This window comes from Tyto alba, unplaced genomic scaffold (genome assembly GCF_018691265.1).
Source record: "Tyto alba isolate M040663 unplaced genomic scaffold, T.alba_DEE_v4.0 Super-Scaffold_10, whole genome shotgun sequence".
NCBI classification, from domain to species: domain Eukaryota; kingdom Metazoa; phylum Chordata; class Aves; order Strigiformes; family Tytonidae; genus Tyto; species Tyto alba.
Window position 1 is genome coordinate 5,130,016 of NW_024881262.1, and position 24,742 is coordinate 5,154,757.

At 39.2% G+C, this 24,742-nt stretch overlaps 2 protein-coding genes across 3 annotated transcripts in view; one reads left to right on the top strand and one right to left on the bottom strand.

Moving 5' to 3' along the window:
* Positions 1-7,697: 7,697 nt before the first annotated feature.
* On the bottom strand, positions 7,698-21,119 carry PDCD10 (programmed cell death 10). 2 transcript variants are annotated; one of them, XM_032986549.2, is made up of 8 exons: positions 20,989-21,119; positions 13,701-13,912; positions 12,992-13,045; positions 11,519-11,636; positions 10,744-10,870; positions 10,279-10,357; positions 9,877-9,959; positions 7,698-8,182 (listed from the first exon to the last, which is right to left on the bottom strand). In XM_032986549.2, the coding sequence occupies exons 2-8, from the start codon at positions 13,794-13,796 to the stop codon at positions 8,101-8,103; spliced, it is 639 nt and encodes a 212-aa protein (XP_032842440.1). In that variant the 5' UTR covers positions 13,797-13,912; positions 20,989-21,119; the 3' UTR covers positions 7,698-8,100. The 2 variants fall into 2 exon arrangements, with proteins under 2 accessions (XP_032842440.1, XP_032842441.1); XM_032986550.2 differs by lacking the exon at positions 20,989-21,119 and adding an exon at positions 20,754-20,773.
* Positions 21,120-21,299: 180 nt separating this feature from the next.
* The window catches only part of SERPINI1 (serpin family I member 1), a 52,486-nt gene continuing 49,043 nt past the window's right edge, over positions 21,300-24,742 (top strand). Inside the window, exon 1 of the mRNA XM_032986507.2 lies at positions 21,300-21,396. The gene's annotated coding sequence lies outside the window, so the exon portion shown is untranslated. The remainder of the gene's footprint in view (positions 21,397-24,742) is intronic.

The following is a 24,742-nucleotide window of genomic DNA, read 5'->3' on the forward strand; positions in this document are numbered from 1 at the left end:
CGTTTGGAAATCTAATACTGACAAAAGCAGCTCTCAGGAATGTTCCAGTGTCACAGTTTTTGTAAGAGAAATTTAAATCCTTGTTTTAATACTTAACTATGGAATTTCAATCATTTTCTAATTTTAAAGTTCCATTCTCAATAGTGTGAATTCGTTTGTCCAACTTTGAGTTCTTTCACTAAGATGTATGAGCAGAAAAGCACCCTTTTACAGCAGAGGCTGCAAGACAGAATTTCAGGTGTATCATCTGTGAGATACATAGATCACGTGTTGGGTTTTTGAACTCTTATTAGCTCAGGGATAAAAATCCACAAAAAAACATCTCTTTGGTTTCTGTTGCTAATTCAGCTACTAAAAATCTGAGATATGCAGCAAGTTTTACAACTCCTTTGCTTCATGTGATGGAGAGATATTTCAGCAAAGCAGTGACAGTTTTGCAATTAATCCCAAACATAACTACCCTAAACATGTAAAATCCCCACACATTGAAACTATACTAATATGAAGTAGTCTACAACATGTATAACAGTTAGACTCTACCAACAGTGCCATAAAAGGCAATTAGAAAAGAAGTAATGTCATCCCAAGAACCAGTAAGCATACACAGTATACATAATCAAAAATCTCATCCAGCTTCCACTGTGTTGAGTAGCCACACATTCATGAATTTAGATGGAAGCATCTTTAGAAATTATTTAAAGGTATAACTAACTTGTCATCATCAGCCCCTGATCCTGCCCTCCCCCAAAAAACAAAAATAAAAAACCCACGAAACTCACAAGACTAACACTTGCCACTCTGAATAGTTTTTAGAGGTCAAGAAAACAAGTGTAAAGGCCAAGTTTTTCATTCATTTCTAACACACTGTTCTCCAAATAGCTTTTTGGAAATATAGAAGTGACGAGAAGGTTCGCCTGCAAGGCACACAAGTAGCAGAAGGTACAAGTTTAGAATTAGCTTTTAAGAACCCAGAAAACCCACAAAGCTGCCAACTCCTAAAATTTAGTTCCAGGTACTTGACACAGAGACAGACAATCTAGAGAGGAACAAAAGCAACAATAGTTTGCAGCTGGACTATTCCCCTAGTAAAATCCATTTACTTCAGGCATTTTTGATGATGAACTTTTCCACTTGTTCCTAAAGTCAGGCTCAAAGGACAATGACTAATAGCTTGGAGAAGAACTGAAATTGGAGCTTGCAGTCTGAACGCACAGAATGAAGCCCAATGACTGCTGCTATGAAAATAAATGGCAGTGTGTAGGTGTACCTTGTACAAATGAACTCCATCCATTTTAAGCAGCCTCAAAGGCTACAGGAACAGAAGAGTCTGGAAACAAGTGAGTCTGTGCTGAAAGTTATGCCCCTGAGCCAAGGCTGTTGCCTTGCACAGAATGGCTGCGGGCAGAGCAGGGACCCAACAGGGCTCTAGTCCACTTGCCCTCAGCCCTGGACCCAGGGACCAGCAGTGCTTGCTCTAAACTCCAGAGCTATACTGAGTGACAAGAAAGGATGATTTCGTACCAAAATCATTAAACAGTCAGGCAGGTTTGCACCTGATTCTTCTTACATTTTAGCATTGCAATTTATATCACATGGAACAGCTCGTTAGCCATTTCCAGAATTGGGTAAACAAACCAACATCAGCTCAGGCTGGGGAGCTGTTGGTTTCCTCTCCCCAGTAAAGACAGCGGGAGAACACCACGCATGCCCCCCCCAGCAGGCTCAGCATCCTGCAGATGAAGCACTGCTCCAAGGTTACACATCATACTTGACACCTCAGTAAATGAGAATTGGCCAAATGGCAGGTTTGATCTCTAATTATTCCAGCACCTCAGCCTTGCTGTTTAATTTGTGTCTGACTGACATGATTACAACAGGGTGTTTTTGCATGTCAGCTGTATTTTTTCCTAATGCATTACTCTGCTAATGCAACCTGCTTCCTTGTATCGGCAGAGAACTACAGAGGCATTATTGCACGTTCATGAGAAAAAGCTCCAGATAGAAAGAAGTCAACAGGTTGAACTTCACTTACTTTGGCATTGTCAGCAGTTGTTACTGCTTGTATTTCATGATATAAATGTCTTTTCTTATGCTGGAAGGAAAAAAAAAAAAAAAATCATAATTAGCTTTTGCATCTTGGTAAGGCAGACTTTTGTTTTCTCTTCAAAAAGAACGTCTCAGATGTCAGGTATTTCTGATAGCAAATACCAACTTGCACAGGACTTTATGGTTAAATGTTTCCTTTGGTTTTTATATTTAAAGACATGTAAAAATTACAGGTAAAACTCAGCTCTGATTATCTTTTCCTTTGCCCCTTAAACTTTGTAATTATTGTTAAATAGAAATAGATGGGAGGTTTTTTTTCTCCAATTACCTGCAGCAACCAAGGCTCTTTGTGAGGTTTCAGAGAAACTTGCACTAAATTGGAGTTTGACAAGACTCCCATCAGCAGCACGGCTGCCTAATACCAGCGCTGGGTTAACTAATCACAACTTGTCTACAACAGTATTTTCACATAAATGGGAATTTTATTCCGATACATCTATAGCAGAGACTGTCTAGATTCAGAGGAAGCTTACAGCTAGAACTGAGTTTTGCTTCTTAACCTTCACAGGCAATATTTATTATCCTTACTGAGTTACATCCCTGATATGAGTTTCTGATCTCCCAGTTCCAAACCACTTAAGAAAATCGTTTGTCACTCATTAAGCAGATGTAAAAAACCACACAAAATTATTAATACCACATAGCTATGCAAACAGCTGTGAAAAATGGTTACCACCTTTTCCTCAATAAGCAAGGCAAAATCCTTCCAATTAACATTTTAATTAGAAAATTCACTTACCATGAAAGCGTCCTGCATTTTCTTAAAGGTTATAACTCAGTCTCCTTGCAAATTCTTCCACAGCATTTTTCACTGCGGCTCTATCGGAGATTTGATACCCAGCAGCAAAAAAGGGTGTTTAAGTGAATTATACTTGTAGCTCATACTTGATTCTCTATTTTAAAACTTCAGGCATTCAGGCTTCTATTTCACCCATCACTTGTCCTTGGGGACTAATGCAGCTTTGGGGAAAAAAGCAATTACCTACTGTGAAAAGTCTAGTAGTTACAATTAAGAAGTAATAAAATGTCAAAGATGTCTAATTTTGATATAGTGTTTTAAACTTTTTAGCTTGGTGAAATACAACAAAATACTTTAAAATCATTACATCCATCAAGTATAATTACCACCTTGATTCTGATACGGAATGCAAATTCACAAACATTTATACAGCATATCTGAATGTGCATTAGAAATCAGCAATTGAAAATCTATTTTGCCTAACTTGGCACCAATAATGGAATTGAAGCACTAAAACACTACATGTACTCAAGAAGGAAATGTAAGTAAAACACTTTTGTGTCTAGGGTGAGAAGAGTTTAGCATTCAGACAGCTCAGTCTTTTGCTTCCCTTCTTCTTGGTGTTTACAAGTGTCACAGTCCCTGACAGACCCTACAAAAACAACTGAACTTCCCTCCACTGCCATCTTTGGTTATTGCTTAAAAAAGGAAGCCCTTATGAATCTTTAATAGGAAGAAACAAATTCTGAAGGAATAGCAATAGCAAAGTCTAACCAGAGACACTTTTAACAGAAAATTTCTGACCAAATTAATCTTTACCCAAAGCAGCACATTTTCTGGAGCAGTAGACTCCTAAATTGCAAATTCTTACTGCATATGCTGCCAGGTAAAGTCTTGCTGATCCTCACACACTTTGACCTGTGATAAGCAGCACTGCAAGGTGCCAGAAAATGGGAAGAGATTAAACCCTCTATCATATAATCATATACTCTGATAGTGTCCAAGTCTCCTTATCACAGTGTGAGCTTTTTATGATGAATGCAGTGTAGGCACAAACAATCCTCGCACTGCAAATGTTGCCGAGCTGCACTCCTCATCCTTACCAATGAATTTTGTTGCAAAATGCAAACTTGCATTACAAGCATGGGACAAATTGTTTTGTCTCAGCCTCGAGGGAGCAACTTTAGCATTGCTTAATGCCTCCACTCTCTTTAGAGAAGATCAAATACCTGGGACTGTGTATCTTTCAGTGAAGCCCAAGATGGTGTACAATTCATTCTTAGATTAAGTAAAGAGGGGAAAAAGAACAGCTGGTTGTGGACAAGGTTAGTGAATTCTTCATCATAAATTAAATTTATGCAGCATATTAAACTTCAGTATTTGAAGGTTTGTTTTGTTTTTTTTTGGGTTTTTGTTTGTTTTTTTTTTTTTTTTTTTCTTTCAGACTGTTTTAAGATGACATCTAACAAGAGGAATGAGGACAAAGAAGCTGGCTTTAAAACAGAACCTGACAGATTTATGACCAACATTATATGGTAGTTTTTAACTTCTGCAACAGGAAGCCAAACCTGACGACCCACGAGCATCTTGTCAATCCTCGTTTTGAGCACTAAGTTTGCTGCTAAGAAGTGGTTCTGTTCCTGAAGCACATCTACTCATCTCTTCTGAAAGCAACATTTGCCCAGAAGAGTATGAGGAAAACCAGAACTGTGGAGTGAAAAATGACGAAGTGAGCAAACACACTGAATCATTATGGAAAGGCAGAAGAGCTCCCACAGCTCACTAGCAGCAACTGCCTGCAGTACCTTTCTCAGAGGGCACTGGTTCACCCTGGGGGCGCACGGGCCAGGCGTGCACATTAAAGCAGCCTTCTCAGGCAGAACAGCTGGTGCCTACTCCAAAGGTAAGCCATCATCACTGCTGTAGCAAATCATTATTAGTATGACACACATTAAGTTACATGTATTTTATCTCCCTTTTACAGTGGAATAATCTAAAACTTAGATATGTGGCCAGTTTGTCTAGGTAACCTTTTCATTCCCCACCCAATTCAGAGAAGCAAACAGCCTCTTTGTAAAATCAAAGAGAGCAGATAACACCTACAGAATAAACAAGGTACATCTTCCCTTGACATACAAAGATCCGAAATGAACGTGAAGCAGCAATACCTCAGTGGTAATCTAGATAAGATAATACAAAAAGATATCGCTTAATCAAGACTGATACTATCATCTTACTGTCTGGATAAATGGAAGTTCTGACATGAGAACACCATGAAATTTCACACTTACCACTTTATGTCAACCCAAGCTAAAGCTTACATTTTGCTGGGCACCTGGCATATCTTACAGACTTTTAAACAAAACTTTTTATCAGTATTCAAACACAAAGCTTCTAACGAGAAGTCAGTCAATCTAAGCTTTTCTTCATTTCTTTATAGGCTGAGAAAGAGGAAAACAAGTGATTAAGACATTTCTTTGCTTAATTAACAAATATACAAAGTTTTATTTTATTAGATTGGTTTTCTGTATGTTAACATTATCATATCAGTTATAACCCACATTCACAGCAGAATTTTTCTAATAGCATTTTGCAACACTAACTGCTGTCTTAGAAACCCTTAAGAGAAACTGATCTTTAGCTACTCAGGTAACTAGAATAATAAAGTGCAAAACCACATTAAAATTTGACAGACATATGCCCCAGCTAATACTCAGTGGAAAATAAAGTTTGTAAGACCACTAGATATGAATTCACTGCACACAATAGAAGAGTGTGACCTGAAGACACCAGTTTTCAAGTTTTCCCATTACCAGACACTGATTACAATGAATCATTTTCCATTACTTTTAAGGGTAACAAAAAGAAATCACAATAAGGTTACAAATAAAACAAAACGTATTGGCCAGACTACTTGAACTTTAGTCCTATTCTTGGTACCCTTTTACCCAATAAAGGTTTTAGGAAGAACTGATGAACAGGAAGAGTCTGTTTCTTGACAGCCTCTGATTTTTAACTTCGAGGAATCAATTAGCAGGATATAACACAGCACCTCATTTAGGACCCAAGCCATAAATTATTTTTTTTACTACACCTGCAGACAGAAATATGGTATCATTCTACTATTGAGTGCCAACGCTAACTACTGTCCCTCTCAATCCAAGAAAATAGAAAAAAATCTCAGAATATTGCAATTAAATCCAATTCACAAAGTACAACCCAAGCTTTCATATCTCTCCTGACAGCCACTGGTGCAGCCTCCCCAGGACCAAGCACTCTTTTCAAGACAAAAGAAGAATCAGAAGCTCTGGGTACTTTTCCCTTTCTTCTATCTGACTAATTAGCTTTCCTTAAGCCCTTTGGTGTTATGACTTAAGTTATCATCTGCAAGGAAGACTACTCAACCTTTTTACTTACAGAATTCAAAGATGCAAATTAAATATCACTCTAATTCAGTCAGACTGCCTCCTTAGTAGCTGCTAACATTGCTTCTCTTCTACCACTTTCCAAGAAATAGCAGTTTAGCATGCCATGCTTTAAAAAATAACAAAAGGTTTTAACTATAAATTGCATATGCATCCCTTTATCATGTTACTAAGCTCAATTTGCTAGTAAACACAACACACCACTGTCAAAACAGAAAAGAGCCTGAACAGCAAGCTTTAAGGACCAGGTCCTGTTTATAGCTTCGTGTAACCAAGAAATTCACAACATACATTCCCAAGAACTTATTCTTTACATAATACTCTCCTTCACATTTTTATATTTCACTACAGTCAGTGCTTTCATCAAGGAAACATTTCCATGCACAGATACACAGCAGAACATTCAGTGCTATTTCAGAGGGCTGCAGATCACATTTTCCTCTCTTAGATTATTTAAGCAGATAACCAGAAAGACCCAACTGATGTACTCTGGATAAGGCACTTGCCCCAAATGAGCAAAAAAGCACCAGGCCAGTGTGCAAGAAAAGTCTGGGTATACCTTTTCTTCATCATTTATACCTAAACAAGGAATAGTTCAGTAGCAATTGTGCTCTTTCAGCCTGAAGTGATCCTCCTGCCACAGCTTGAACAGCTTTATAAACTGCTTCACATTCCTCCCTCAACTTACTAGTTATGGCCACATAAAGTATTTTGAAAACTTTCAGAAGTTTAGCCTATTAAGAGTCTATTTCAAACTAAACTCAAGGTGCACTTCAACAGGGAATGCAAAATGTCCATTAGAACTTGTGAAATACTACCACGAAATCACAATGATACAATTTGAATCTGTCAGCAGTTCTTAACCATCTACACAGACAAGTTTTCTCAGTCAAGGTCTCACATGATTTCAGTCCCTGAAAAAACAAGGTGCCCTATGGCATGCATAGTATAGACGTCACTAGCGTGACCTGGAAGAGTTCTACCTTCTCTCCTCCTCCCAAAAGGGTACCAATATAAAACCCACTTACATTGATATATTCTAAATTCACCCTTTGCTGCCTATTCAGATGCATAAATTTAAAGTAATCCTCTGCTCAAAACCTTGAAATGCTCTAGGAGTAAAAAACCCATTAACTCACCACCAACAGAAGATTAAGAAGTGAGATTTAATGTCTATCAAAAACAAAAGCACACCTCACTTCTGGGGCTCTTTATTATTTTTATAAAGACATTTTAATGGAATTGTTCTGGTCTGGTACTAGATCACAACCAAAATCTCAGTTTTAAGGAAAACCCCTCATTTTATACTGATTTGAACTGCCAGTAGCTTTAAGCACCCAAATAATTTTAATTTTTCCACTTAATGAATGTTCTGCAGTTCTAGAAAGATGAGTTATGCATTTTTGTTCATATACAAAAAGACAATCTAACAGATGTAAACTATTTATTGAATATTTGCCACCAATATTGTTAAATACATAATCTTGCAGTTTTCCGCTTTCAAGTTAAAATGTCAGAAACAGAACACCAAATATTTACAATTCTTATAAGGAATGTTACATAATGACACATTAAGGCGTAAATTCTTTTGGCTTATAATTCTGAAAAGAATGATAATAGCAAAAAGTGATGCAAAATCTTCATTGTGAGATTATGATTAAGCTACAATGTTTTACAAAAATATGGTGTAAGATGGCAATAATCCCATTCAAAATCCTGCATTAGGCCCCTCAAGAGGGGCTGATAATTTATACAGTCAAAACTTTAAAATTTACATATAAAGGTACCCTATCCACCATTGAAAAGTACAACTCTCAACATATACAGTTTTCAGGCCACAGTTTTGAAGGTCTGGAGTATCAAGTTGGTTTGATGAATTAGTCGGTTGGCACTTATGAACACATTTATTGCCCTGTTAAAAGAGAAAGATATTGCTTCAGACATTTTTAGAAACATGTCATTCAATAAATACAGCATTGAGTTTGGGCAACTAAATATATTGACATCTAGGCTCTGCAAATTGGAAGTATATTGATGTTTTACTGTATTGTGATCTACTTGAAGCTTACTGCTGGCAAACAGATACACTTCTTTGCATAGCTAATCCTAGAAAGACTGTATTTATTGGCAGGAATTTAAAGACTTTGGCTCTCAATCATCATTGACATATCAATCATTTAGTTCTGGGGTTTTTGTTACCTAAGAAAAATAGTGCAGCAGATGACCATTAAACACCTATTCTTTTCAAAGCTGAACACTTAATTCCCTAGTAATTTCAGAATGTGCAACTCCCTCCTCGGGAAATACTAAGCATGCATGCATATCCAAGCCACATACTATTTTGGTTATCTTTTTGTTAAGAAAAAGGTGTGGAGTCACTGAGTTTTTCAGCTCAGTAGTGACATCTGTGACCACAACTATTTTGTTTAGTGCTGTTACCTTTTGGTGAGAGCAGGATATCTTATTCAACATGCAGTACAGACATTTAAATTACTTCTGATTCTACAAGGCTATGAAACACAAGCCTGACCTGGGATTTCTTGCAATACTGATAATACCTAACACACTCTTAAGCTTATGCCCACAATACACAGCACAGGGCTAAACACAGCTGGTCCCTTCCACTACGGCTGGGTTACACGCACAACACATCCAACCCTTTCCCCATTTTTTCAGTCAACTAGTTTTCTAATTAACTGAGACTCTTTAGATCTAGCTCATGTGAAAACTTTCCTATGCATCTGTTCAGTAATCAAAGCTACATATGTCTAAATTTCTTTTTGGTATCATAACCAAATTTAGCCCCAATTTCAGTAAGAGGAGAAAAAGAATGTTTTGATAGGAACAAGGCAGCATGCACAGCTGGTCTCAGGACTTCTCTCTCCTTTAGTAATGCACCATTCCCTGGGTGCTCTTAGTCTGTGCCAAGCTCAACAAGACCAGACATGAAAGTTCATTCTCGTCTTTAAAACAGTAGTACATATAACACTTTGGCACAGTCAAAATCTGAGGAGGATACACTCATTGTCCAAAACAGTCACTACAGTAACATAGACAAGAATAGTGACTTCAAAACCCAAGGTGAAGACCTGAAAAAAATCTGTTTGAAGGCAAAAATGTTCAAATATAAAACAATTGATCAGCTGAGTAATTCCAAATACTGCAAAGTACTATAAGGAGCTATAAAGAAAGGACAATAAAAATATATATCTAAGAAAACACTGCACAGAAGTTTAGTGTTTGCAAGTGGTATTTGAAAAAGGTAGATTACTTTTTTCAATAAAGCATTCATGAGGTTTTTTCCCTTGGATACATACTGAGAAAAACCAGAGGGCCATGAAATTTGGCTTCACCTATTCAAGTTCAAAGCTAATACTGCACATGGGTGTTGTACGGTGGTGCATTTAACAAACTTCCCTTTCCTCAGACATTACAAAAGGAATAAAAGTATTTTGAAGCAGCCATGATTATCTGAGGACACAGGTGAGGAAAAAATTAGGCAAGTCCATAAGGTGGCAGCTTATGCCCCAAAGCTTGCCCTATTTCCCCCCTGTTAGTCAGCAAGGGCTTTCATTATTTAAAATATTTTTGTACAAACATACTTACTTTCCATCTTTAAAATAGGTTTTCAGAGTATCACTGAAGCTTTTGGAGTATTTTACAAACTCTTTCTTTTGGTGCTCAAGTGCCTAAAGAAACAAAAAACATCAGGAGCAGAGTCTTAGTTCACGTATTGTTTGGTATAGTGAGAATCTAGAGGTTAAACTGATAAGAAAACTAGCTAACCTTACATTAGGTGTATAAACTTCGATTTTTATTTTTTTTTTTTTTTTTAGAAGACTTGCAGAGAAATTGTCCTCTTATAAAACTGCTGAGACCTACCATACAATCTGGTTGTTAAAGTGTTATGTCATTGACCAGTTAAGCTCTCCTATTCATCCTCTGGTCAAAAGGCTATGCTTCCTCTCATACTATTAAAAATATTGTATAAAAAGTTGTTGCACATACCCGCCGGTTCTGGTATTGGTATTTCTTGAAGACATTATTTACTGTGTCAAGAAGTTCCTTTATTGCACTCGCGATGTCCCTATTTGGCAATAAAAAGATAAGTTTTAATATCCTTAAGCTACCCTATTTAAATGTTGAAATGTAATTCCTTTCTAGCTGTCAAATACTTCTTAAAACAGTCTCTACAGAGTAAGTGTCAGATGGGATGTAACAAGACCAGATGCAAAGCGCTACACCAGTGACACAGGAATTCAAAGTAAGAATCAGCAAGTGAAGTTAGATCTAGTAAAAAAAAAAAAACCTCATTAAAGTTCCTTAACTCTGTCCACTCATTTATAAGTGAGGATTGGGCCCTTCTCCAATGGGAACAGTTCTGCTAGCATCTCCTACAGCATTTGAACATTCAGACCCAAATAAAATGTTTGGCCCCTAAATCTGTAGAAAAACACATAATACAGTACTTACTTGATTGTCTGAAGAAACCTCACTCTGTCATTGATCTCATCAGGAATCTTACTAAGAATCTGTTTAAGTGCTCGTGCCTTTTCATTAAGATCTTGGAATTCTGGTTCTGGTCTTTCAATCATATACTCTAACAAGAAGAGGATATTTAAAAAATACTATTAGTTTTTCCTTCAAGTCTCTAGTGACAGCTAAAAACACTACTTCACAAAATTGCAGCAGAATTGCCTTGTTAGGTCTGAAGGTGAACAGCACAAAAATAGCCATGACTGGAAAACTGCAGTAAATACACTTTGCATCAAGAGAAACAGTGCAACAATAATCTTTATTATTGCAAGTTGGAAAAAGAGCCCGTCTCAAAGTGAGACACTGAAGACACTACTCTAATCAAATGCAATATTAAAACAACAGAGCCTACTGCATACTCCTCTTCTCTGACAGTATAACTAATGCTTTTAATTTGAAGCAGAGAAAAAGAAGGTATATATACTCTATATATGCTTTTTTCGGGTTGTTAGCATTGCAGAAGGTGAACTATGCCTCCACATAAACATCGTTCTCATTCATCATCTTTCTTTCTCTCATTAGTCAAGTATGTTTTTTAGGGAGTTTTAACTTGTCAGAAAAATATTCAGAAAATACAAATATCCTACTATGATGAAAAACATCTAGTAAGAAGCAAATAACCTGTTCTGAAAACAGATATACAGAAATGCATGTTCCTAGTTAACAGAGTAAGTAAAAACACACTTATTCAACATAAGAGATAAGATACTACCTTCTACATCATCAGCTGCCATACGCAGAAGAGACTCTGTAAAGTTCACATCCACACTTTTTTTCTCTAGAATTTTCATAATGATGTCCTGTGTAAGACCTGGATTTTCTTTTTCAGCCTGTATAGCAAAGAAAATTTTTATTCTGAAATATGCAAGACCTGAACATTGCAAGCATATAGGCAGATTTTCATGTACCTTGCTTCATATACTGCAGGAGATTGCTAGGAATGCCAGAAGTCCAGTGGTTTTACACCAGCAGATTACACTGAAAACCATTCTTCTGCTACAACATCCATTTTTCTTGGAGTACATCAGTGATTTTGTATAAACAATTTTTCCAATAAGCTTTTCTACTCATTTCAATTTGAATAAGGAAGTTTTTTGTAAATTCTGTATTTTGTTGTATTTTCATAAACACTAAGCTTAGAGACAAAGATATAGTATCCACTGGGATTTAATTCACTCAAACACAGGTGCTACTCCCCCAGCTTCCACATGACATTTTATAAATGTGCCTCTTATGAATCACATCATATGCTCAAACATCATCTTGGAATTGCTTTTTCAGAAAAAAAGCCCTTTTGATTGATGACATATCTAAGTAAAGCTAAGCTAGACTAACATCGGAGGTATTCACACTACCTGTGCTGCTATCAAAAAATTATGCTGTGTTGCTGTGAGGGTGTGTAGGTTTTTTTAGCTAGCACTACCACTGCTACCAGTATCTCAGTTTTCACATCATTTGCGTCCAGCTTAGCTCACCTCCAGATGGAAAAACATTTAGCTTGTATGAACTCTAGTTGAGACTTAAGACTGTCTAGGTACACTTAGATTTAAATATAGAAACAGGGAAATATTACTTAGTCCCGTAGCTCACGTGTTAAGATACGTCATGTCTACAACTCTTAAATTCTTTAAACAAAACTAATATCACCACTTGAATAAAGCAGTACAAAGGAATATCTCTATTTTCATTCTTTCAGAATACAACAGAAAATTTAGAAGAATCTTTTTTCCATTTACTGCTGGATGCAAATACAAACATTGAACTTATCCTCATCCACAAAAAAAATCCCATTACCATTCACTTTGTAAACCATTTTCAGAGTCTGCTACATGCCTATTTCTCATGAGCACATATTCTACATAATCTTGTCATATTTAGACTAAGTTTATTATCTTATTACCGTCACTGACTGATTCCTCATTTAAGCTTTTTTATTACACGGACTAGACAAGATTCTGTTTTAAATTGTTCAATATTCTTGTATCATTCAGATTTTTACTCATAACATTTGCAGACATCTCAAGCTTACAGTCCATGTAATTGTCCACTTTATTTTTAAACTATTGGATCAAGGATGCAGTCTTCAAACAGAAAGACACAAAGAAACAAGACAGGTGGCTTTCTAGCTTCACCATAGATGGTTTACCTTTTAAACAATCACTCTTCAACACAAATTACTTCTCACCTTAATGAAAGCTGCTCTCAGTGTCTGAGCTGCAGATAGATTTACTCTTTCTAGCTGTAATAGAAATTTAGAATTATTAGCAATTCTAATGTTATCAGAATAAAACAAGTCAGGTACTCATGCCTTGCATTCTATAGCATAATGAAAAAGGGAATTGACAGAAGCATTCAAATTACTGGTCTAATTTGAGGGAGAGATACTACGAAGTTTAATCTCAAAGGAAAGACTTCACCACCACCACCACCACCACCCGCCAAAACCATAAAAATCGAGGATGTCACTGGATGCATTTTGCATTTATCCAGCCTACAGCAGAAGTCTGACAGAAGCTTTTGAGAACATCTTGATACCTCTGATACCCACAGAGAAACAAATATCCTATTAAACTGTAACCATTAGCAGTAAAATTAAGTGTATCAAGCTGTTCACAGGTACATCTTCAACTGTACGTTACTTCCTGACATAAAATGCTGGACCTAACCTTTTTGTGAAAATCCTCTGTAAAAGGTGACAAAAAAGACTGGGGCCAAAACAACTAGCAGTCTTTAATAAGCATTAAATTGTATTAATGGAAAGAAGGGTAAAACAATGCACAGAAAGACAATAGTGTTAGACAAAGCTTTCCCAATCAAGATGAGCAACCTGCTACTGTGATTATATTTCCCAATGTAAAGGGGATTGTTATATGATAAAGCACAATGGAGCTTACCTCATTAAAGACAGGGTACATAACAGCATAGAGAGGCATGGAAACCATAGAAGTGGTCTCTGCTTCATTCTTCATCTCTTCCATTGTCATCCTCATTCAAAGACCCACTTCTCAAGGAAAACACTATAGAAGCAAAAAACTCCTCATTCACTGAAATGTTTCTTCTTTTTCCTCGTTGTGCAAGAATACTTGAACTTAAAAAATATATTGTCCTTAGGTTGTGCGAGAAAAAAAAACAAACACACAATTAGGAATGCTCATGACTGACAGGTTCTAAAAATGAAATGGCACAGAACATCATTAGTTTGTTACTGCCTAGAAACTAGGAATTACTTATGACATGAGTTGAATAAATATGAAATGACTACTGCATGTAACTTCAAAACCCTAATTGAAATCTATTAAGTGAACAAATATTTTGGAGTAGGGTACTACCAAAACGTTTTATTCCAAATTTTTAGAGAATTAATTTTCCTTAAAGTGATTTTATTTGATCTTGCTACCACTCATAAGGAACAGCTTAAGATGCCTGACAACTCACATACAGAAAAAGCTTAAAAAGCATTATGTGCTGTTAACCCAAACCCCATACAGATGCATTATGACAATTAACATTAAGTCTACCTATAATTACTATTTATTTTTGCACATGCATCAAACTGTTATTCTGCTGGAGATCAGCACCTACTTTCTACCCATTCCTATTCCAAATACTACATCATTGTTTTTATATAAGCAAGTCATAAGCCGTGTTTTTACTCAGGGTGTGTCAACAGCTACATTAACTCAATGGAAAATTATTGTTCCAGTAACTGAACCTAGGTTTTGGAAGTTCTCCGCCCAATCATATCCAACATGAAGCAATCATTGCTCAGACCCAGAAGTTAGGTGGAAAAGGAAAAGGTCATCCTACAGTTTATACGAACTCCTTGTTGCAGCCTGATATATTTTCTATTCATAAGCTTCTTCAACTGAGTTTAAAGACCTAAAGTCCAAGTTAGGAATAAAGATACACAGAAAGATATTAACAGCTTTCATCATTAGATGCCAACTATATCCTGGGCAGCATCAAGAGGCGTGGCCAGCAGGTCGAGGGAAGGGATTCTCCCCTCTACTCCACTCTGGGCCCCCAACAGCAGAAGGACACGGAGCTGCTCGAGCGGGGCCAGAGGAGGCCACGAAGATGCTGGGGGGGCTGGAGCAGCTCCCCTGGGAGGCCGGGCTGAGAGAGTTGGGGGGGTTCAGCCTGGAGAAGAGAAGGCTCTGGGGAGCCCTTCGAGCAGCCTCCCAGGGCTTAAAGGGGGGACAGGAGAGGTGGGGGGGGGACTCTGGATCAGGGGGTGGGGATAGGATGAGGGGTGATGGGTTTCACTGAAAAGGTAGATTTAAATTAGGTATAAGGCAGAAATTCTCCCCTGTGCAGGGGGTGAGGAGCTGGCCCAGGGTGCCCAGAGCAGCTGTGGCTGCCCCCTCCCTGGAAGGGTTCAAGGCCAGGTTGGACGGGGCTGGGAGCCCCCTGGGCTGGGGGAAGGGGGCCCTGCCCGGGGCAGGGGGTGGCACTGGGGGGGCTTTAAGGTTCCTTCCAACCCAAACCAGTCTATGATTTGCTTGGAGTATTTAAAACATTAGAGGAGTTTTCTTTCTCCTAACAAGCTTCAGACATCAGGTATTTGTATGCTTGGGTACTGATTTTATTGTTATTTTATTAAGAAGTGAAAAAGATAATTTTTTTAAGAAACAGCAGAAGCTACTGCAGTAATCAAAATGGCTTCCCAATAGTTTGAACAAGTTAAAAATGCAAAGGTATTTCTCTGAGCTATATTTTTCATTATGCTATGCGTGGACTAAAAATCTTCAGGCTGTTTAAACATAACAGATATTCTTTTTTGCCTAGGGCAGGTATGTAGTAGTTTAGCTATAATTATACAAATGAAATGTGTTATTGATTACAATAAGCACAGAGAACAACTTGGATGAGTACAAATATCATTCATGTCTCATCTAAGCATGTGATTAGGCAGTACGGATATATCCAAAAGTGAGAAAACAAGTGAAGAACTGGTAACACTACAGAAACAGCCAATAGTTAAAACATGATTTGAAGAAAAATTAAACATGACTATAGCAACAAGCAACAGCTCTTTATATACTTCTGACACAGATTACTTATTGCAAAATCTGATCTTTGTTTCCCTTACTGTTCCAGCCTTTCAACATGATATACATGAGCAGATTCCTATAGCCATAGAACAGGGTTACCAAGACTTTAAAAAGGGATCTGTATAGTTGAGATGTCCACATGGATGGAATTTCTAAAATCAGGACTCTCACGTTCTTATCAGCTACCCGTAAATATTTTACGGCTGTCAAGAACATGAAAGAACACAAGTGAATATTCATCAGTCTTCAAAAAGTTGAATATCTTTCAAGAAATTGTTTCTGAGTTACATAAATTCATGCCAGGTCTACTCGCATGGGGGGAAAATACTTGTCTGAACAAGTTTTCACTCACAACTGCAAGTAGAAGCTGTCCCATTTATTATATATGCATATTCCTTGCACTGAAGACTCTGGCATGTAAGGGGCAGAGTGGATGGAGAGTGGTTTGTTTAACTGCTTAATTCAGTGTTTCTGAGAGTTCAGGAAAAATACTCATGCAAGATACTATCCTAACAAGCACCACTGAAGACAGCATTCACAGATTAATTTAGTGCTAGTTCTTAGCTAGAGTACTGTACTCTCAGAGTAAGTTTTTAAAACAGTTAAATCAGCTCATTGAACATTGTTCTCGTCTACCCAAAAGATTTTTGACCATAGGAAGGAGGGTAAAAAAGGGCAAAATAACCGTTAGATATAATTAATTTGTTTTTATGGGTTAGCAGTATCCACAAAGAAAAGGAAATACTAACTGTAATGATGGATTTTTATGATGATGAACACCTATTACACTGTGGACTACCACAAAGAACTCATTTTCTCCTGAAGCCATAAGGTATTGCTACTAATCCACAGCACAGTTAAACCCCCTATATAAAAACAATTCTACACCTTCTATTATCTCTTTACCAGATACTGACACACTTCAAACAATATAAATCCAGAGTTTTGTATTTTAACACAAAGCATACAAGTGTTGCAACTGAAGAGGTGAATTTAAATATACACGCACACAAGAAATACACAAGAACATCAAATGCTTTCTTTCCCGAGGTTGGCAACAAAATATATTTAATGTATCACACTGGTTGTTCACTGTGCCAGAAATCTTCCCATTTGCCAGAAGGTATCCTATGGAGGGTTATGCTGTCACACAAGTATCTGACTGCTAACATTGCCACACTATTCATCTTTGCAGCTGAGGACCAGCTTCTTCACATCTGTCAGATGTAACTTCGATGCACTGCAGTCTTTGCTAGTGCTAGATAGCAGGGATAGAAATCTTCACAAAAAAAGCCTCACGTTTATTTGCATTGCAGAGAGAGAGTTTGTCATAGCTGCACTAAACCACATACAAATATCTTTGAAGAAGGTCTCAATCCTGGTTCTGGACAAAGTCCCCACAAAAACTTAAGTTTCTGTTAAATTATTTAGATCAATTATTAGAAAGTCCACTAGCCTTCAAAATGGCCTGACTAGAGACAAAGTTTAATGCACATTATCATGAAGCAACTAGGGGCTTTCAGTATTTCTTCTGGTATGTGATCAAAAGCAGTCCTCTGCATAGCTGCCAAGCTTTATGACAACACTGTCTTCTAAATGCTTAACTTCAGTTCACTACAATCTCTAAAGACTCTTATTGGAGATGAGTTTACCCTAGTTTCATCTGTCAATTGATTTCTTACAGTATTGAAAAAAAGATGGAGTAAGATTCCATGAGAAGGTGATCTATTAGAACAGCACAATTTAGTCACGCTGTTCAGAAAACCCTGGCAAATTGCTGAAGATGCAAAAAAGGTGTTACTCTTCTGGCAAACTTGTTAATTGGTCTGAGGGGTAAGACAAGAGCAATATAGTAGGATACTGCCAAATATTAATCTGAATGCAAGCCTCATCTTCCTTGTTAGTGACCTCGCAGATTAAAATTTGTGTATGTGCAATTAGAATCATGCTTTGTGCTAGGTCAGATGAAATCAAACATTAGGGAGAATATACAGAATTATATACGGAATTTAAAGAGAATCTAAGTTTGAAAACTATGCTAAAATGCCAGTTAATACAATCCTGAATGCTCAGTCTTAAACCATCTAACACATCAAGCTGTATTCCAAGAGATATACTAACATGGAGTATATATTTTCACTGTCAGTATAAATCTTACATTCTAGCCTTTAAGTTCCAGTACCAAAATATTATTCCAGCTATTCAGCAAATACTGAAATAACTGGTACATTTTAGATGAGGAACAAATTTGGAAGGATTGATAGACCTAATCCCCCATACCCATCCAATGACACTTTAAATCATTCAACTGAACTTTATCAGAAGAGTAACTACACTAAGATAAACTTCCCGTGAACCATAAAGCGTAAATAGCAAAGGGCAGCACATCTCCCAAAATGTACAACTACCGTTATCAATATTGGAGGTGATCATTTGCTTTCTCTGATCTGTGCCATTTACTGACAGACATTTGGTCACGCACTGAAATCAAGTAGCAGAACTGCAGAGCTACTTGATAAGAATAAACTGTCACTATCACTAGAGTGCAGCAACCTTCCCCAAACACACATCTGCTTATTGGCCAGTGTGAAAGCAAGCAAGGTATCCATGAAAGAAAGGTGTTTCTTTAGCACTATCTTTTGAAACAGTATTTTAAGAGAAGAGAGTGGATTTTCATGATTACAACTTTTAAAGAGTTTTAAAACAATAGAAACATCACGTGTCAACTGGCAGGATTTCCATCTTCAATTATATCATCAGGATATTTACCAATGCACTGATGTCTCTATTCCCTTCTCCAGGCTCCATCTGGAAAACTAAGCACTAGACATGAATACTCTTTTTTTAGTAAAGTACTAAAGAGGAACAAGGCCTGAGGCAGTGATCTACTGATTATATGAATTATTATATCAATGGTTGGCTTCGGGCAAAAATTACAGCTCTATTCCAGCTAGAAAAGGCTATCCTTACTGCCAAGAAGTTCTGCTCCACATTTCACAGTGAGGATTCATGAAGAAGTTTTACTTTTAACCTGATTTGAGACCCCTGAGTTACCAGAAAAACTAATTTAAGTTCAAGAAGAAAGAGTGGGGGAAGGGAAATAGCAGCATGAATTCTATCCTGAATTCAGAGGCAAAGAGCTTGACTCCTATTTGTAAGGCCAATGTGCATGGAGAAGGGAGTTTAGGTAATTTACTGATTACAGCTGCAAATTTTACACAAGAAAAAAATTGCTGAGTACGCTCTTTTAACTCTATGCATACCTCGCATATAGCTTGGTAACTAAGTTTCCCTTATTAACGGTCACTTAGAGGAAATAAAAAAAAACATGCTCCTTTTTCTTGTCAGATGGTAATTTACCTGCCAGCACTGTATTTCAGTTAAAGATTGCAACTATTTCCCATTGTAAACTTAGATTATACAGTACAAAGCTTAAAGGCTTTGTGCTTCAGATTCAGAACTGCTTTCCTTAGTTTTAAAACTGAGGTGACTTCCTGAGAGTATAGTTGAATCAACTGTTAATAGCATACAGATCAACTGTTACGGTAATAATCCCTGTAATTTAAAATCTGTAAAGACAACAAGAAACTTAAAAAAGGTACTTTGTTACACAGATTTCATATTCTACTCACTCTTACACTCAGCAGTTTCACTGAAGAGTTAATAAAAGGAATGTCACCAGAAAACAGCATTAAAGTTCTAAAAGTATCTTTATGTTCCTCTCGCTAGAATAAAGGTATACAGTTTTCAAACATCTCCATACACATATAATAGCCACTTACAGTTGAGTTCACTGTGACAAAGCATAGCTGCTTATGCATTTTATTGTTGTGAGAACAACTCATATGACCAACTTGGAAATCACACAAACTTGACATAAACCCAAGATGCCTACTTTTAGAATCATACCAACTTAAAAAACAAAATCCCAGCTTACTCTGAAGTCAGGCTTACAATTAGTTCATGTTCTTTTGCTATGCTGATCTTCAAAACGGCAATTATTTAGTCTGTCCCAATACACCCACCTTTAGTGTCTGCCTACCACATGAGAAACTATGTTTTCCTGCACCGCACCCCAGTATCACTAGTTTGGAAGATTAAAATTGTTATAGAGTAGAACTGAAACAGGTCACAGTTCTTAATATACACAATCACAACAGCATAACACTGTTTATTTTTCTTCTCTTCCTCTTAGGGAACATGAAGGTAAAGCTCTTGCTCTATCAAACACTAACAGGTAAGACACAAACACACAAATACATTCCAACAAGTAAACAAATACCAGAGAGCAATTAGTCCCTCTGATAAGAGGAACAGCACAAACCTGGCCCACAGTTTCAGCCATCTACCTGTGTCCCAGTACGTGTAAGCTACAGGAACCAAACTCACCAGTTAAGTGAGCAACTTAATGGGACACCTGAGAACTGAACGCCTCCCCAGGCTGCTCAGTCAGAGGGGCACAGCCCCAGCTACCTGCTGTCCCTGCCTGCTGTTTTCACTCTCCGCCGCGGCTGCCCCGGAGCCACCCTGTTTGCTGGAAGAAGCCGAGATGCTTTTTTTTCTCCCCGACCCGAGGAGGAACCAGCAGCCACCGGACAGCGCTCCGCTCCCACGTTGGGGCGAGCTAAAAATAAGACACATTCGGGCCTACACTCCCCCCCGCCCCGAGACAGGCCAGGCCGGGAGGCCTCAAGCCAGACACCCCCATCGCCACACACACACACACACACACCCCTCCCAAAAAGCGGGGGAGCCCCAAACCACCCACAAGGCCGAGGAATGGAAGAAGCCCTCACCCCGAAGCAAGGGGAAGCGGGGTACACGCCCGGCGGGGAGCGGAAGGGACGCCCGCCGCCTTCCCCCTCCCAGAGCGAGGCCCAGGGCCGCGCTCACCTGAGGCGGGAGCTGCCGGCGGCCCCCTCCGCCCGCCGCCGCTCCGCCAGGCCGCGATGCTGGAAAGAGTTTCACGCTCCTAACGCGGCGCAGCCCCAAAGGGCGAGCCAGGCCCTGCGCAAACACAGTACCGGAACCTCCCCCCCCCCCCCCCCCCCCACGCAACGCCCTCACTCCTCCGTGCGCACACGCGTAGAAATGAAAGAAAACAGCGAGGCACGGAAAAGCACCTCACCTCCCCCCGGCCCACGGAGATCTCGAGTGGGCTTCGCCGCCCCGCCGGAAGCGCCTGCGAGGAGGAAGGACCGGTCGCAATTACCACACACCAGGCGTTGTCCGGAACTAACCGGCCACCGCGGGGGCCGCTGGGCTTTGTAGTCCGCCCCCCGCGACCACAAACCCCACAATGCCGCGAGGCGGGGGGCGGAGCCAGGAGGGGAGGAGGCGGGGGGTGGTGTTGGGCGGGGGGAGCGTCCAATTGGAGCGCGGGACCGGCGGGGTGGGCGGAGCCTCTGGAGGGGTGGGGCGGAGCCGGTGAGACTACCCCGGCGTTGGCGGTTGGGGGGGAGCACACCCGCGGTGGTGCGCGGAGCCGGCGGGGGTGTGGCGGCACCGGCAGCACTTCGGCGGCGTTGGCGGGCCGGTGAGTGCGGCCGCCTTGGCGGCTCGTGGTTTTATTTTCGTTAGAGGGAGCGAAGCTTGCCGTTGCCGCGTTTTAGTATGCGGCGCTCCGCTGGTAGTAGCGGCTATGTGGAGGAGCGCTTGTGTCCCCTGCTCCCCCCCCCCAGCGTGGGGCTGTCGGTGGGATCGCCGCGCGGGAAGGCGCCGCAGCGGCATTCCGTTACCGCCTGAGGTGCGGGGAGGGGGGAAACTTAAAATGGAGGAGGGAGGGGGAGAAACGGAGCCCGGAGCCTTCTCAGGTGCTTGGTCGCCTTTTGTCTCCGCACCTGCGTGCGGTGCCGCCGGCCGCGGCGGGGAGGGAGCCGCTCCCGCCTCCGAGGAGCTGAGGCGCCCTCAGCCCCGCTCGCCGGCGGCCGCGCTTCGGCGCGGGCACTTTGTTTTCAAGTTGCGTTGTGGTAAAGTGTTGCAGCGGTAGTTCTTCTTTTGTATCAAAAAAAAAAAAAAAAAAATAAAGCCAGCTCGTCCGCGCCGAGGGAGGCGATGTGGTGTGGGTCTGTGTGGTTTTTCTGGTTGCTACCCAGCCGGAGCTTGTCCCTCAAGCCCCTTTTTTGAGGGGCGCTCAAAAAACGGCACGCTTGTTCTGTCAGTTTGTTCCGTGCTCTGCAGGCTGTATACGGAGTATTTAGACCTTCGGCTGTTAGAAAAACGAAGTCAGCTTGTGTATTATTTGTGTAGGTAACTGTGTTATGACAATCTTTAAGGTTTCAAGTTTTAAGTTGTGTTTAAAACGAGCTCCATTGTTAAAGCGTTAATTCAGTCTTGGATTTGTATTTGCGTTTCTGATGCGTCAGTATTAAAAACTTTTTTTTTTTTTTTTTTTTAAATACTTGTCAGTATTACCTAATGCTCCTAGGACACATGAATTCCAATGTGAACATGTGAATGAATAGCTAAAGCGTTAAACTTGTCAAACGTTGCAGCGGTGAGACGGCCAGATGGGAAGACTTTGGTGTCTGTGTGGGAACAGCTCCTGTGCATGTATCCATGTATGTTATCAGTCCCCATCACCTTCGTGTAGGTGAGCAAGAACACTGTGGGGAAAAAAAAAAAAAAAGAAACAAAAGCACCTGGATTTTTATACTTCATTACGTGTACTGAATTTTCTCCTCCTTACACCACCTTGTTTTGTTTTAGTCAGATCTATGTGTGATCCCTTGTATATGAAATACTCCACACCTCTGGGTGTTAAAGGGCTACTTAAAACTTGCATAATTTACATGAATCGTGCATTATTAATTACCTATGATCTCTGATTTCCCCGTTTCTTGTGTCCTCGTTTTTGATGTGATCAGTACTTTAGTCTAATCGAAAATGATGCCATTTTGCTTAGGTGAGAGACGATTACCAAAATGTCATGTATGTCTATAATATTTTATCCTTTTAGTGAAATTAGTATATTGTAAAGTAAAGCTACAAAGCTGCAGTCCTACAAGTGCCCAAAAGGTAAATGATTATATTCTTTTCCATCAATTTGGGGATAATTTTCTAGATTTTATGTTGTGGGTTTGGTTTTTTTTTGGTTTTTTTTTTTTTTTTTTAACAGTGAGGTCTTAGATTATATTATATTCATGCTTTCCTATTTTAAATCCATTGTATTTTTCAGAATTGTGGGTTGGTTGAGTGTGATGAGGAATAATTGCTAAGGGAAGGAGACGGAATGGTTGTTGTCTTTTTCTTGAAGGTATAGGTTGTCTACAGAATTAGACAGGGCAACTGAAGAGGTTGTATTAAAGGTGAAGGCTTGTGGCAATGTCAAGTTTGCTATTAAATGCAGACATGAGTTCCAAAATTTATTTTGTTAAGACTGTCTATCCTATGTGTTCACATCCTTAAGTCCAAGTTGAGATTGAGTTTGGGTTAGCAAATTTTCTTTGACTTTTGTCTCCGCATCTACGATTTTCAGCAAATGATTTGTCCACATGTATGTGAAAAGTATTCACGAAGTTGTCACTCATCTACTTTCCTATTCATTGTTGAAACCACACAATATGCGGTGTGCCTGTTGGCCTGCCGAACGCTTTAGCTGCTGGCTCAAGTTGATTCCAGAAATGGCCTGGGATTAATGCTGGCCTGGGATTGAGCTGCAAAGTGACTTTCTTCCTGTGGGAGCATGCTGGCACGCTGTGTTTTGTGTTCGTGCTTAAGACTTGGGTCTCCTGTTTTTCTCCCTCTCAGATGGAAGAACGTGTATACGTTCATACGTAGTGTAGCAGAGTTCTAAGAACACTGCGTTGTTGTAGTAACTCCTTTGAAATTTATTCTGTAGATGTAAATGTCATGTTTATGCATAGTTTAATTCAACTTCTAATCTTACGTATCAAAATGTAGCAGTGGGAGACGGGTTAGTGCTGGTAGGATTCTTCACATCAAGATCTAGCTATTCCTAGGTCTCGGAAGTCCTTTTCGACTAACATATCTTGAAATTTCAAGAAAAAAATATTAATTTGTTTTTGGGTTGTTCATTGTCTATGAAGATGCATTTTGGGTGTGGCTGAACACCTTTTAAAATAATTTCTAACAATCCATGTTCTATGTAGGCAATACGTTGTTCTGTCTTTGTAAAACCCAGGCTGAATATGAATTAATATACGGTATGTCTGTCCTATCTGTCCTATACTCAGTTTTTAGGCTCTCCTCATCTTAGTTATGCCCTATGTTAACAATAATGTTAAGAGTTGTTGTGTAAGCATGGCTTTGAGAATTAATATCTGGTTTCCTTTATTTTATATACACTTGTATATCTCCGGTACTGCATCTCTGATTATATGTTAATATAGTGGGCAGATGGTAGGGAAAGTTGTCTATATAATGAACTGTGACTAGTGGTAACTTCGTACTTTTCTTCAAATACACGACAGACTAGAGTAGCTAACCTAAATTAAATATGGGAGTATCTTTAAAATTCTTGGGTTTAATTCATGTCTTTTGAGCACTGCTAGTCTTGTGAACTGGATGACAAAAGGTTAGTGAAACTTGGGAGTGAGGGAAAGCAATGTAACGTGTTCCTGAAGAAGAAAAGGAAATATTTTCTAAATCTTGAACTATTGACTTGACAGAACAACACATTTTCCTTAAGCTTCTCTCCAAGACTTTGCTGGAGATAATGAAGATAGCCACTTAAGCATAAAAGATGAATCCCACAATTCAATAATAACTGTTAAGTTTTCAACTGCTTTTCCCTCTGCACTTGGTACTTAAAGCAGTACAGAATGACAGGCATGTAAGTAAACTGCATCAACCACATTAGTAATGTAATTTTTTAATAGTGTAAATACCTTAGTACAGTCATCAGAAAGGGGGTTTATGTT

Bases quoted from the DNA above. Each gene is read 5' to 3' on its own strand.
- PDCD10 (XM_032986549.2), bottom strand. From the start codon at position 13,796: ATGAGGATGACAATGGAAGAGATGAAGAATGAAGCAGAGACCACTTCT. The intron at 11,637-12,991 runs GTGAGAAGTAAT...TTTGCTATACAG, and splicing joins TGAGAGCAGCTTTCATTAAG to GCTGAAAAAGAAAATCCAGG. The intron at 8,183-9,876 runs GTAAGTATGTTT...CTCTTTTAACAG, and splicing joins ACCTATTTTAAAGATGGAAA to GGCAATAAATGTGTTCATAA.